The 15259-nt window shown below is 36.7% G+C and overlaps 1 protein-coding gene across 3 annotated transcripts in view; it reads left to right on the forward strand.

Moving 5' to 3' along the window:
• Positions 1-15259, forward strand: part of LOC126251523 (glycerol-3-phosphate acyltransferase 1, mitochondrial) — a 386686-nt gene that overhangs the window by 236011 nt on the left and 135416 nt on the right. For all 3 annotated transcript variants that reach the window (XM_049952007.1, XM_049952006.1, XM_049952008.1), the window contains exon 3: positions 5130-5243. In XM_049952007.1, the coding sequence (XP_049807964.1) occupies positions 5130-5243 (114 nt within the window). The remainder of the gene's footprint in view (positions 1-5129; positions 5244-15259) is intronic.

Raw genomic sequence — 15259 nt, forward strand, 5'->3', positions numbered from 1 at the left:
CAATTGTAATGTCAGAATTGCCTGTCTGGTGCCTTTGTGTTTCCTGAAGCCAAACTGAGTGTCATCCAAGAGATCCATTCTTCTTTCAAGTCTGAAAATAAGATGATTAAGTCAACGGAGCTAAGTGCTTTAATCGGACTTAAGTAATTTCAAATGTGAGATCACTTGCATCTCTTCATTATGCACATACTTCAGCTTCATACTTGAATTTGAAAGTATTGTGCGGCTAAATTAAAATAATTTACGATAAGAGCTTTATTTAACCAGTTCTTTATATTTTGTACAAATTATTCCAAATGGACCAATTTTGATTAAACAAAGGACTTTTGGATATGTTACTGTTTGTGAAAAACTTTTCAGAAATGAATGAATTTTATCCTGGTGACACCAAATACCTACATTTTATCATAATGCAAGATTTAAGGATGCAAAGAAATGACTATTGTCTAGAATAACAAACCATTATTACTTACCCAAAACCAGTGTCTGACAACACTGCTTTGTCTGTGACATGGCATTTAAGTGAATAGGCTAATGAAGTGTCACTGGACTCGGGAACAAAATGTCTGGAATTCTGTTAATGTAAGCTCACATGTATTAGCTGCTGGATAAGTGAACATAGCCAGAATGCAAATGTTAGAAATCATCCATGACAATGTGAAACATGTCAGATGAAAGGCAAAATCAGAGGAGAATTGCTTTTCATCATGCAAAGTTGAAGTGTCGAACATTCTATGGAACGTGTTGAAATAGGCACTTTATTTAAGTTTACAACCACTGTAGGTGGCTATTGACAATTAGTGAAGGCAATTATTCGGCTGCAAGACAGCCCAGTTCCTGAAAAGCAATCACTGTGGTCCAAAGTTTAGGCCTATTAAGGCTGTATAAGGTTGATTCACACTTAAGGATAACATCTTAAGAACCCATAAAAAAGAAGTTTTATGGTGAGTATTTTCTGTGATCTAATTTAAGCCTTCATTTGTGTTGATCAGAAGTTATTTTTAGGGGAAATATGAGCACTGCACTACCAGCATAACTGATTAGACATACGGAATCGTGTTGGGGAGAAAAGTGTGTTATGGCACAACACTAAAAGAATGGATTATTATGTCATGAGACATTGAAGAAAAATCGATTGGGTTACAGAATTGTAGAGAGAGACAAAGACTTGATTACAGTAAGTAGGCTCAAGTTTTTGTAAGTTGTGATAGTTATGTAGAGATGAAGAGGCTTGCAGAGGAAGGGCTAGTGTGGAAACTTGCACAAAACACTTATTTGAATTGAAGATAACAACAACAACATACTCTCATATGAGCACATTAGGTAACACACCTTAGGAAAGGAATCAAAAAGTTTTGTTGAACATCTATGGACAACAAATCAGTAGCATCTGTTGTATTAGATTTGAGTGGTTCATCATAAACCATCAGTGTTCTCTCCCAGGTCTTGCTAATTAGTAGTCGACAGCCAAGAGCAGTTAGTATAAATTTACAGTCCTGATTTACTGTTAGCCGACCAATTTAATTCATTTTAACGGTAGTTATAAAGACCTTGAGAAACTTAACAGTGACAAAAAATAATCAGCAAATGTAGAAAGCAGATAGTACCAAGGTTTTTGGTCTTCCTTACACTTCAAACTAGACTGAGATTGTTATACACTTAACATTATAAGGATATCAAAGTCAGCAGATGGTTCATTAAAAATACTGATCCTGATGACCAGAAGGTCATTAAGGCAGCCTATTTTGTGTCTGAACACTTCATTATGTCTTAAGAAGCTATTTTTCTGGAGGAATGTGTTTATTTGACAAAAAATCATTGTTTACAAGAAAATTTGTAGAGTAAGTCTATAAACTTCTTGCCATAGATCCTTTGCCACTGTTTTGCAATAGATATCTTCTGCCAAGTGCTTCATTACAAAGAACTAGACTCATTATGAAAATAGCACAACAAAAAATGCAACATATAATATCAAACATTAGAATAACATCCACTATATATTAGAAACTCTTGTCATTGGTGCAAAAAGTGTTCAGTTTGTTATTGCCAAAATTTCCAGCTCTCTTCCCAAATCCATTTTCAAAAACAAATTACTTGAGCTTCTGCTGTAGTGTTCTTTCACTGCTGTTCAAGAGTTTGTGAATTTTAGCTTACATAATAAGTGAATATCACAAACAGTTCTATATTTTTCAAATATTAATATAATTTTTTGTATTTTTAAGGGTATCATAATTTGTGCAAGAGGATTTTGTGTATGTATAAGTGATGGGGTATCATTAGTGTTATGTACATATAGTGTCAGGGTTTTCTCTAAAATATTACACAAGTTCTGTTCTTAATCCTCTTGAATCAGGGATCAGGGTAATCATCAAAAGTAAAGAAACATTGATTTCACACTATTTCTGAAGCACTTTTAAAGTTGTACACACAATTTTGACAAGCCGAGTGTGTTGGCAAATTAATAATTATTTGTTTATAATTTTTAATGAATTGCAAACTGTACAAAACTCTTTCAAAATAGATAATGAGACTGGATTACCAGTCCACCAATAATATAGTGTGTTCAATTCTTGATCATTTTCTCTGTGTTAATGATATTGCTCAAAAACCCACACTAAACTGGCACATAGAAAGCTATGAGGATGAAACCTCTCTTTTGTTTTGTAGGAAGGATTGTAATGAGCTGGAATCAGTCATGACTAGTTATTTCCTTCATCAGAGCTTAAACACTATTGTTACAAAGGCCCTGTCACTAACATATAAAACAGTCAACTTATATCATATGGAACTGACAGCATATACAATAGCTTGATCGTGGACAATCCAATCTCAAATTCCTTGATATCCTTGTAGACAAAAGCCTTCAATGGATAAACCTCATTAACTTTATATGTGGGGAAAATTAATATCAATTAGATGTAGCTGTTCAGCCAACTGTCAAAAGTAGTCCTCTGCAAAAGCATAAAAAATATTGTCAAAATGGAAACTCCAGGTTGGAATATCAGCACTGTAGGAAAAGATAGATTGCTACTTAACCATTTTTTTAGATGATGTGTTAAGTTGCAAACAGGCACTGTTAAAAGACACTCGCACATAAGCTTTCAGCCACAGCCTTCATCAGAGAAAGAAAGAGAAACACACACCATTCATTCACACAAATAAGTACACTTCATGCACATGTGACTGCCAACTCAGGCCGCTCGCACCAGAATGCAACTATCATGTGGAATGGACACAGCGATCTGGAGGAGGTGGGAAGGAGAAAATGATAGTAGTGTACAGGTGGGGGAGGGGGGGGAGCACTGTCCAGTGGAGTGCGCAGGGACTACACTGCCAACAGGCATGGTGTCAGTAGGTTGTGAGGCAAGGAGGTGGGGAAAAAGGGGCAAAAAAGGAGAAAAGCAGTGAAAGATAGGTGGGGGTGTTGGGGTGGAGGGTGTGGGGACAGTATGTTGCCATAGGTTAAGACCAGGATAGTTACAAACTGTCCCCACACCTTCCACCCAACAGTTTCGATCCCCTCTGTTCTATCATCTCCTCCCCATTCTTGTCTCCCATCCTGTTTGTTTGCCACCCTCTGCCAACGTACCCACCCATCTTTCCATGCTCCTCTCCTTTTTGACTTCATTTTCCCCACCTTCCTGCCCCAGTGCCTGTTGGCAGTCCAGTCCCTTTGCCAGACAGTGCTCCCCTTCCCCCCTCCCCCTATGCACTGCTATGTTTTCCCCTTCCCCACCCCCTCCTTATAGATTGCTGCTTCAAGACTTCATGATAGTGGCATTCTGGTCCAAGCTTCCAGAACTGGCTGTCATGTGTGCGTGAGGTGTGCTTGCTTGTATGAATGAATGGTCTATTTCCGAAAGCTTATGTGTAAGTGTCTCTTAATTATGCTTGTCTGCAAATTAACATGTCGTCTTTACAGTAAGTAGCAATCTATATTTTCTTACATTGTTGAAACTACGTATTTTGGTGCAGTTTACCCATAGCTTAATTATTTTTTGGAATTATGTGGCTGTGCTGCAGACATGCACATCAGTAGGATTTTAGTACTGCTGAAAAAGTGCAATAAGGCTGGTGAATGAACACGGATGCATTGAGTTCTGTCTTGAATCGTTTATAAAACACAAAAGTCTGACAATGTACTCCATGTATTTGTGCTAATCACGAACTTTTTTTGCACAAAATCAAAGCCAGTCTGGCAAGTGCAGTGATGTTTCTGATTACAGTGCTAGAAGTAAGAGCAATAATTGCAGGCATAAAACTAACAATAAGTTAAGAGTAACAGATCATAGTCCACATAACATTGATCAGATGTGCCTTAACAGGTTTCCAGCCACTATAAAAATCTGAGATGCAAGAATATTGGTAATAAAATGGAAATTGTTTCTGATAAAAATTGTTAGTACTCATTTTGTGCATTTTAAGCAGCAGGACTGTTAATTCATTCTCTCAGCATATATATTTTAGTACAGGTCTAAGAAATGGATGCTATCACTGAGTTTGTGTAAGATTGCTTTTAACAACAACAACAATAATAATAATAATAATTATTATTATTATTACTATTACTATTACTGCATTCCAATTTAGTACTGCAAGATCATTGCACATGTAAGTATGATTTTTGTGAAAGTCATCAGTTTGATGACTGTATGAAAAAAAATGCAAATATATAGATTTAACAGTCTGGGTTTAACCTTGGCTCAAAGTGCATCAAGCAAACATAAATCCAAATTTTAAAAGCAAATTAAAGAACAGTGGTGTGAATAAATCAGTACATACCAAAATAGAATGAATTTTGAGCTGCAGACATGTACAAATCTCATGCAGTTATTTTTCTCTTCTGTATGCCTATCTGTCACCATTACCTCTTGCATGTGTGTGTGTGTGTGTGTGTGTGTGTGTGTGTGTGTGTGTGTGCATGCGCCCGCGCGCAGATATCTCACTTCTCACTCTCTCTCTCTCTCTCTCTCTCTCTCTCTCTCTCTGTGTGTGTGTGTGTGTGTGAGAGAGAGAGAGAGAGAGAGAGAGAGAGAGAGAGAGAGAGTGAGCAGTTTGTAATTTATTTCCTGATTTATGAAGTTCTAGATCTTTGTAACGTACTCTTTGGTGTCTGTTTTGTTTTACAGACCCTGAATAGAAAACAGTTTCTTATTAAGGAAGTCCCGTGGGACATCAAGCTGAGCTGTAAAGGAAGACCATTCATGGGTCTGTGTTGCAGTACGTGTACACCGACCAGTCAGGTATGAAAATATGTTTATTGGGTGTTCATTGGTTGCTTTTATAATGATCATTCTAAACTAGGAGAGTAAGACAGATACATAATTGCTTTGGAAATATTTGTGTGCTGAATATTGTATTCATGATTTGTTTGTAGATATTGTAAGTAATCTGAATTGAGTGTATGTTATTAATAAAAAGCAACTTATTTCAGTAAAAACTATGTCCATATTATTGAATGGATGGCATGAACACAACATGAAATGGAAAACAATGCTTTGTAGCAATTATTATATTTGAAGAGATAACTAAAAACTAGTGCAGAAATATTGCAGTCGAACTTCACAATTATAAAATCTTTAAAATGAAACTACAAACTGTTACTAAGAATCAGTTTGAGTGATCTGTGTGTAGCTAAGTTTAGAAAATACTTTGTCATTGCTGTAGACATCATGAGGAAATAAGAAAATCAGCCAGGCATTCACGGAAAGTGACTCAAGTACATGAAAAAGAAAATATTACTTGAAAATTCATTAACTTAACATAGAGTAAATGAGGTATCATTAAAGGAAAAAAAAAAAGAAGAAAAAAATCTCTAGTAACAACCTTCCACACAACATGCTAAAAACTGAATAGGGAAAGATCAAGAGAGTTTGTCAGCTCAAATATTTGCGTGAAACCATTCAGGAAATGCCTGGAAAAAATTGGTTGCGATATTCCTCATCACAAAATGCAAATGGCTTTTTGGCTTACAAAATACATCTACAACAGTGTCTTGAAACTAGTGTGTCTTTATGGGGGCAGGGTGTATACGAACTGGGAGACCCGGGGAAAAACCCGGGAATTTTTTCATCCGGGAGAAAACTGGGAAAAACCCGGGAATTGTTTAGAATTCTGGGAATTTTTCATGGTTTTGATTTTCAGTTAAATTTTTGTGATTTTGACTGGTAAGAACCAATACTCTAACAAAGGATATTACTGTATCTGGCTACTGCAGAATAATACTGCAGCAACAAAACATGAACGAGAGAAAAAAAGAAAATAAAACTTAAGTTGCAAAGGAAATGCGCCGTATACAACAACAAAACAGTGCTCATACAAGCATCTGCCAACAGCAATGTGTGTCAGAGGCTTTAGGAAGACTATGCAATGCTTTATAACAAATTGCCTCCGATGAGCGTGATGTGACAACTGTTTAAATTAGATTCTTTTGAGCTGTTGCGGGCGGGCTCTTGAACACGCGCAATTCAGTTGCGTATGAGTAATACGTTCTCCCGCTTCTGGTTACAGAAGTGTGGCTGGGCGCCACTACTTAATATTGCCCCGGTTCAGAAATACAGTGAAACCTCTATATAACGTTTTTCAAGGGACCACAAATTCTGAACACTGTATAGAGGAAAACACTATACAGAGGAAGGCTTCCAAATAATAATTATAGGGCATTACTGAAGATCAGGATACCACTAATCAGCTTTGACAAATAGATGACGTTTTAAATTTTCATAACATATGATATTCATTGCAAATTATCAATGTATCAACTGATTAGTTTTTTTAATTAAAACATGGGGCTCGGTAGGTGGATGGGTGAAAGTAAATTGATCAGTTTGTACAGTAAAAAGCTATAACAGATTCTTAAGATTGACGTCATTCTCCAAAGCTGACATGTGGTATCCCATTTTTCAGTTGACCCAATTATAGAATATGAGCCAAATTTTGTTTATGATATACTGAACATATTACATAAAAACACAGTAAATGGGACAGATTAAAAAAGAATTAGTTACAAAAAAATTACTTCAATAATTGAATTATCAAATGGAACTTAAATTTGCACAAAACTCTAGGAACCTAAGCAATCTGAAAATAACATACCTATGATTTTTTAAAATATTCAAGCAGGCTTGCTTGTTTTCTGTTTCTCCTAGACTCTATGGCAATCATTTCTTGCTCCAAATGAGCAAGTTGAACTACTGTTCTGTCCTCAAGTCTATGGGCCATCATGTACCTCCTGAATGTTTCAAAGGCTTCAGCTGCCTTAGTATATGAGGGCACAGGGTCATCTTCCTTGTCACTGTCACTTTCACTACCATTATTACTCTCCAAACTTCTCTCTGCAGTCAGCTCCTCAATACTTTGTACTCCTGTGGTTGCCACGTTGTCATCCACAGCCACAAAGTCCTCAAAAGTGACAGAATCACTGCCTATTAATTGGTGAAACTCTTGCAAATCACTTGCAACTTCTTCCACAGGAGCTGCCATCTCATTCTCACAGAATCCCGCTTTTGTGAAACAGTTTTTAATAGTTTCAGCACTTACTTCCCTCCACGAGTACATAATTAAATTTATTGCCTGTAAAATGTTCAGTTTCAGTTGTGAGCTTTGCTGGCTTCCTGGTTTCCTTTGATCCATCAAATTCAAGGCCTTTTTTACAAGGGCTGTCCTATATTTAACCTTACGGCGTGTATTATGCCCAAGTCCAAAGGTTGCAGACGGCTGGTGCAGTTGTTTGGCAGGAAAATTACTTTAACATTTCTCAGAAAGGGTACGTCTGGTGGATGTGCCGCACATCTATCCACAAACAGCAGCACTCTTCTTGCAGCACTCCCCATTTTGGCGTCAAATTCTCTTAGAAAATGTAAAAATATTTCACTCGTCATCCATGCCTTGGCATTGTTTGTATATTTGCACGGAAATGTGGAAATGTTTTTGAAGCACCTCGGATTTTTTGGCTTCCCGATAACCAAAGGTTTCAGTTTTTCACTGCCATCAGCGTTTGTACACAACAAAACGGTAAGACATTCCTTGCTCTTCTTACCGCCATGGCAATTTTCCCCACGAAAAGTAAATGTCTTATCCGGCATGAAATTGAAAAACATGCCGGTTTCGTCAGCGTTATAAATGTCACACAGTTTGTAGCCCTGTATCAGATTAGGGAGATTCTGTATCCACTGAGCTACAGTTGGTTCGTCCACACTTTTACTTTCTCCACATTCCGATTTGTACACAACACCATGACGCTGTCGAAATTTATCAATCCATCCATTGGACGCCTTAAAATTGTCCATTCCTAGCTGAAGTGATATTTGAAGCGCCTTCTCCTTCAAAATAGTTCCGTTTATAGGAATGTTTGCAGCATGTGCTTGCTGAAACCAAGTTAATAAAACTTTCTCCATTTCGTCGTAAGTGGATTGTTTCAAACGTATACGTTTCGAATTTCCACAATTCTCAAACCCTTCTATTATTATCGACCATCTGTTTTTCATGATAGTGTTGAGTGTTGAAGGGGCCAGTCCCAATTGCTTCGCTAGCTCCACGCGACTCACGCCAGGAGATGCCTCCACTTTTTTAATAATAGAAACCTTCTCTTCCAGAGAAATATTCTTCCGATTTTCACCCATGTCCACTGATGAAAGCTTTAAAAAAACGTTATACCGAAGACACACGCTACTAAGTACTAATACAAAGCATCGACTGAAATGGCGCCAAAAAGATCGCAAGCAGAATGTGCGTCACATGTCACGTAACCGGGTTTTGCCGCTGACATATACGCTGAGCGCGGGCTTCCCGAGCCAGTGCAAAAAACCACATAACGGAAAACGATGCGTCTACATCCAGTCACTTAAACGTTATAAAGAGGTAAATAATTGACCAGGGTTCCAAAAATATGAGTGTTACATGGAGGGAACTGTAATATAGAAGAAACGCAGTAAAGAGGAAAATTTAACATTGTTTATATGGGCTTTTAGTCGGGACCGAAAAAAACGGACGTAACATAGAGGAAAACATTATATGGAGGAACGTTATAAAGAGGTTTCACTGTACTGTAAAGCTGGGGCTGATGCACAGAGCAGTCTTGAGTTGAGGTGGGGAGTCTCCACGTGACCTTTGTTTACGTTCAGCAATTTTGTTGTTTCCTCTTCGTTTATTGCTCTCACGTTAAATGATAACAAAACGGATTTTTGTGGCCGGGAGCTATCAAATTAATTAAAATACATTTGCATAATTATAGAAAGCTAAAATATGTCATTAGTTTCACATTTTATCTCCACCTTTCAGACAGTCAGGCATTAATCACCTTACAGAACAATGAAGTTATTTTTGCCGGTTTGCTAAAGAGATTTGGCTGAAAATTAATCTTTTTTGCTGAGGCAGTCAATTTATGTGAATCTATGAGTGTAATTTCACATTATTGGCTAGTTTCAACTGTTCGCTGCATTTCAAGTGCACATATCGCATTTTGCCATAATAAAAAATCAAACATTAGATTATACAGACTGGTGCTCCTAGAAAATTTACATACGAATGTGCATTTTAAGCTGAATTATGCATTTTGGTATGGTTCACGAAATTACGACGCTCTTGAAGTATCGTCTGATGTCTTGTTTCTTTTATGACATATGTAAGATCTTTTAATGTTTTACACTTACGAACATATGGGCTTCCTGCGTCATCATAGCTGCGCAAGCGTAGTGACGCCTGTTATGTGGCGCTCTCTTGCTGAAACGAACCTATTTCTAAACAGATCGCGGGAAAATATTGCGAATGGTGGTTTGAAAAGCATTACATTCAAAGCAGATTTCCTTTTACGCAAGATGAACTATGTGCGAGAATGTACGATTAATTTCTTAAATCACAAAGCGTTTGACTCTCATTTAAAAATCAACTCTTTGAGGACGCCCATTTAGAAGAATTTCGAGCCCAGAAGATCAGACATTTACGTCATTATTAAAAATTTTACTGGCACATTTGTGTGATGTATCATAAAGTGTAACACGCGCAAAAAGATCAACATTATATGTGGAAGCTTAGCTTCTCTTCCAGCTTATTAATCTTCGAGACCAATATTATATGTGAATGCTATGTATATTAATTTAAACCATTAACTTTTCTTATTTGTGTGTTTGCGCTACTGAAGAGTGATCTTGCTATTGGCTTACTACATCACGTGTCCTATGCTGCCATCAGCTGGCGAGATCACGTGACATGAGCTATGACTGTCTTACAAAAGCGCATCGCAATCTCGAATTCAATGCTTCGGAAAGTAACATGCGGTGTTTAGTGGAATTCAAATTTATACCTTCGTAATACGAAAATATGCAGCGTACGTGTTGCTGCACATCAAAGGTCTTTCAAAACTTGTTTTTCCCTCTGAGTTTCGTTTTCTAAAGTGCTTGGAAATTCTACTCCGGTATATAAAACCATAAACATTAAAAGGATTGATGAGTTTTACTGTGCTGAGGAAGAGTATACTGTTACTTAACGCTGAAAAGTGTATTTTCACCCGGGAGAAAGTGTATTTTTAACCGGGAAATTCGGGAATTTTTTTCCTTGTCCATATATACACCCTCGGGGGTGAAGCACTCATTTTAAAGAGAAAGAGGGACACTGAAGATATCCTAAAGAGCTAACGAAAAGAAATCAGGAAAATTTAAGGTTGAGGTTATATTGAAGAAGTACATACAGACTAAAAGCAAATAAAGAAATTGAAAATTGTACCAGCATTTATTCAGAAATGAAAAAAATTCAGTGTAAAGTTCTATGGGGGTATTAAAATAATTAAACCAACCAGATTAACTAGACATGTTGTGAAATCCTGCAAAAGGCACAGTAAAGCTAAAGTTGAGACAGTAAAATGAATGAGTGCAGGAAAAGGACAACTGGAGGAAGTAGTAATAATATGACTTGATAATACCACATAGAAAATTTTTAAGCAAGAAATTGACAACTGGACAGTTGTCCTGGCAGAAAAACCCAAGTTGACTGGAAGAACTTGGTCTGATGAGCCCATTTTGATGATGATAACAATAAAGGGAGGCATGAACTGGCCGGAACTTAATTTCACAAAGCACACTTTGCAGTTTAATTCCTTCAGTAAGCACAACAGCTACTGCAGTTAATAAGTAATTGAAAAATATTTTTCCTAACATTCAAAAGCACTGGTTACTTCTTCAGTTAGAGAAAACTGGAAAAAGCTGGGTAAGAGGAAAAGGCGACAGTCATTCAGAATCTGAATTAAGAGAGGCCTGTGAGGTGTAAGCAGTAAGGGAAATGGAGATGACGGAAAAGGTATCACAAGGACTGGAATGTCAAATGTAGAAGACACTACCTTTAAAACAGTCGGCCCAAAGATATGTTACAATAAGAAGTAAAGATACAAGCAGAAGAATGAAGGCCAGCAGGAGAAAAGGCAATGAAATTCTGTAATGAAACCAATAGCATATGTGGTAAGGATGGGACTAAGGTGGGGAGAAACGTTGGCAAAAAAGAAAAATAAAGCAAAAAGAAAATAAAAATACGAATGGGAAGGGTGGAAGCCTGAGGTAAGTGAGTTAAGAAGGGAGATCCAAGTCTTTACCAGAACTGGTACTAAGCAAGACAACCATTTGGCTGATGTGATATAATAGGCAGTCTGGTTCCTTGAGTTATTCTCCTGCCTAGTATATTAAATGTAATTGATGAAAGAGAATACAAAAAAATCAGCAAAGGAAGCACCAGAAAAGCAATACAGGAGTCCGAAGATGAGAATGACAGGAAGGGTAGTGTGTAAAAGCAAGCATGGCTAGAGGAGAAATGCAAAGCAAGGCATTACTATGAGGATGGTAGATGACACCTAAAGAAAAATTAAAGAAACCTTTCGCGAAAAGAAAAGCAGTTAAGCAAATATCAAGACCTAAGATGCAAGTCCATTACTTTAAAAAAATTAGAAAGCTGAGATACACAAGAAATTTATAGGAGGACTGTGTAAAAGAAATAAACTTGAAGCCAATTCTATGGAAAGGGAAGAGGGAGTTGATGAAGATAGGAGGGAGATATTGCAAGAAGAATTTGACAGGGCACTGAAAGACCTGTAAGTGAAACAAGACCCTTGGAGTAGATGACTTTATATCAAGTTTATTGAGATTTGAGATCCTTGGGAGAGCAAGCCATGTCAAAACTATGGCACTTGGTGTGTAAGATGTATGAAACAGGGGAAATGTGCTCAGGTTTCAAGAAGACTGTAATAATTCCAGAAGGAGATCATTGACAGTTGTGAATGTGATAAAACTATTAGTGTAATAAGTCATGGTTGCAAAATATTGACACAGTTGATTTACAGAAGAATGGGAAAACCTGGAGTCAACCTCAAGGAAGATCAGTTGGTGTTCCGGGGAAATACAGGAACACACAAGGCAATACTGACCCTACGATTTTTCACAGAAGATAACTTTGAAAACTGCAAATCTACATTTATATCATTTGTAGACCCAAAGACAGGTCTGACTATGTTGACTGATAGACACTCTTTGAAATGAAGAAGGTAATAGGCAAAATACAAGGAATGGAAGGTTATCTATAACTTTTACAGAAACCAGACTGCACTCATAAGAATCAAAGGACATGAAGTAGCTAATAACCATACGCGAACCATACGCGACTGGAACAGGAAAGGGAGGTAATGACAGTGGCACGTAAAGTGCCCTCCGCCACACACCGTTGGGTGGCTTGCGGAGTATGAATGTAGATGTAGATGTAGAATAATTGAGAAGGGAGTGAGACAGTTCTAGCCTATACCATATGACATTCAGTCCAAATGTTGGACAACCAGTAAAGGAAATCAAAGTAATTAAGAATATTTATTACACTTTCCACAATTGGAATTTCAACTTCAGCTTAATTTGGAAGTGGTTAAACAGCAGTCAGTAATAAACATGTCAATTGTTAATCCAACGATGGAAAATCCAGGATGGAATGCAACAATATTATGAGAAGAGAAGTTGCCACTCACCATATAGTGGAGATGCTGAGTTGCAGATAGGCAAACGCAAACACAGCTCAGATACACGACTGCAGTCTCATCGAACTGAAACCACACTGCCAGATGTTTTATGATTGTACTGTGAAATGCATATTCATCTTTGGAATTTGTGATGTATGTTGCTGATTGCAGCTTAACCTCTTCAAAATGACTAAATTAATAGCACACTTTATCTTGAACATAACATCGTTTAAAAAATTCAGTGAGGCTGTAATCCCAATACAAACACAATTGCGTGTCTTGAGAAGATGTAAGAAGAAAAGTAAAATGAGAATAATAGAATGCAGTCAAATTAAATCTGATAATACTGAGGAAATTATATTAGGAAATGAGATATTGAAAGTATTAGACAAGTTTATTTATTTATTTATTTATTTTTTCAAAATACCAGATGATGAAAGAAGTAGCGAGGATATGCAATAGACTGGCAATAGCATGAAAAGTTGTCTGGAAAAAGAAAAGAAAAAGACATATGTTAACAAGCAATGTAAATTTAAGTATTAGCAAGTATTTTCTGGATGTATTTATCTAGAATGTAGCCTTATACAAGATTAAAACTTCTTTTTTTTATATACATTAATGACTTGCTTCAAATGTAACAAATAATTCTAAAGCTGTTTAACTTGAAGATGGTGATAAAAACGTAATTCTTGTGGGTGCAGATAATAAATGATATTACGAATCATGTTCTGGGGAGATGAGTTGTGGTTCACAGGTGATACAACAGATTCATAATTATGAAACACAGTATATCAAGTTTCTTTAATTCATTGTGTGCCAAAATCCATCTTCCCTACAAAGAAGACACCAAATTTCTGGGACTGATGGAAATAAAAAAAGCTCTCACAGAAGGCCCATATTAATGAGCTTCAGCAGAAACTGAAGTCACCTACCCTTGTGATTAAAATTGTCAATAGTCAATGTCAGTGACGTGTACAACTTGAATGAGTTCATATTTTTCATGGGGGCAGGGAGCAACAGCAGATGGTCAGAATATATAGTATGTAGCATGGAGTCTCACTTGCACAGTATTGTTTATTGATGAACAGTTTTGGATGGCAACATCCACTATATAGTTTCGAATAGGAGTAAAGCTACCACTTCCATCACAGAGCAGTCCATCACAGAGAAATGATAGCTTCAGAACATGTACACTGCATTTTGGAGTGAAATAGTAGTTCTGGAAACAGTGTATCTGCTACGTCCCTTCTTCTGGGGTAATTATTTTAGCATAATATGCAGAAGAGTTTTTGGGGAGCTGGAACATAGGAGAGGTGAAGCATCAAGCTACTTCAATCTTTGTTTACTGTATTTGTAAACATTAACCGGCAGGTTTTGCTCTTTGCATAGCAGTTTTATTGACCTGGAGATTCTTCAAATTCTTGCATGAATTGCCCACAAGAAATCCATATCCTCAACCATAGCTCTCTGATCTGTCATGGTCCCATATGAGAAATATCGAGTTTTGTGCTGCTGCTTAGAGAAATGTTCCTCCAAACAAGCAACCTGCATTTTCTGTCTGTTTAGATTTAATTAGGTGAATGACAGTGCCCCTCTTGTTGTAGACCAACTAAGAGTTACAGCACCCCACTGAAAACAGAGCACAACTATGAAGAGAACTGACTGCTAACAGTCTTTGTATCAGTTTGCCTCTGCTTCAGCTCACTGTACACCTACTACTTTACAACGCTTTGTAGATGCTACTAGTATCATTACCTTCCTGGCAAGTAGAGCTTCATCTTGAAGGTATATAATTGGATAATGGCAAAGAACAGCCATACTATCTGCTTCTTTGAGAACCCTCACAAAAGTTTTGATCAGCAGTAGTTTACATTAGAGACTTGCATTGTAATAATTATTTTCAGTGCATCTATTCATTTTACTCCTTGTAATTTTTTAAATTTTTTTTATGGAAGCTCACCGCCATATTAGTACTGTTGGATTTGCATAATATCAACAGGTAGTAATTTAATATTGGACTATCTTTTTTATGGATTGATTCACAGACACTTTTAAGAAATTAATATTGAAAATTGTATATTTTGTGTTTTAATAATAATAGGGAAGACTTGTTTGAAATTATTATACCAGTAATAAATTTTTGAATGTTTAATCACTGTCAGATAATTGTAACTGTAAAATTCAGATAAAAACTTAATATTTTTCAAGTTTCTGTTATTTTTGAAAGGAAATCAGAAGAAAAAATATTGTTTTGTAAAAAAGGCTTTTTTGTCTTATAAT

This window comes from Schistocerca nitens, chromosome 4 (genome assembly GCF_023898315.1).
Source record: "Schistocerca nitens isolate TAMUIC-IGC-003100 chromosome 4, iqSchNite1.1, whole genome shotgun sequence".
Classification (NCBI taxonomy): Eukaryota; Metazoa; Arthropoda; class Insecta; order Orthoptera; family Acrididae; genus Schistocerca; species Schistocerca nitens.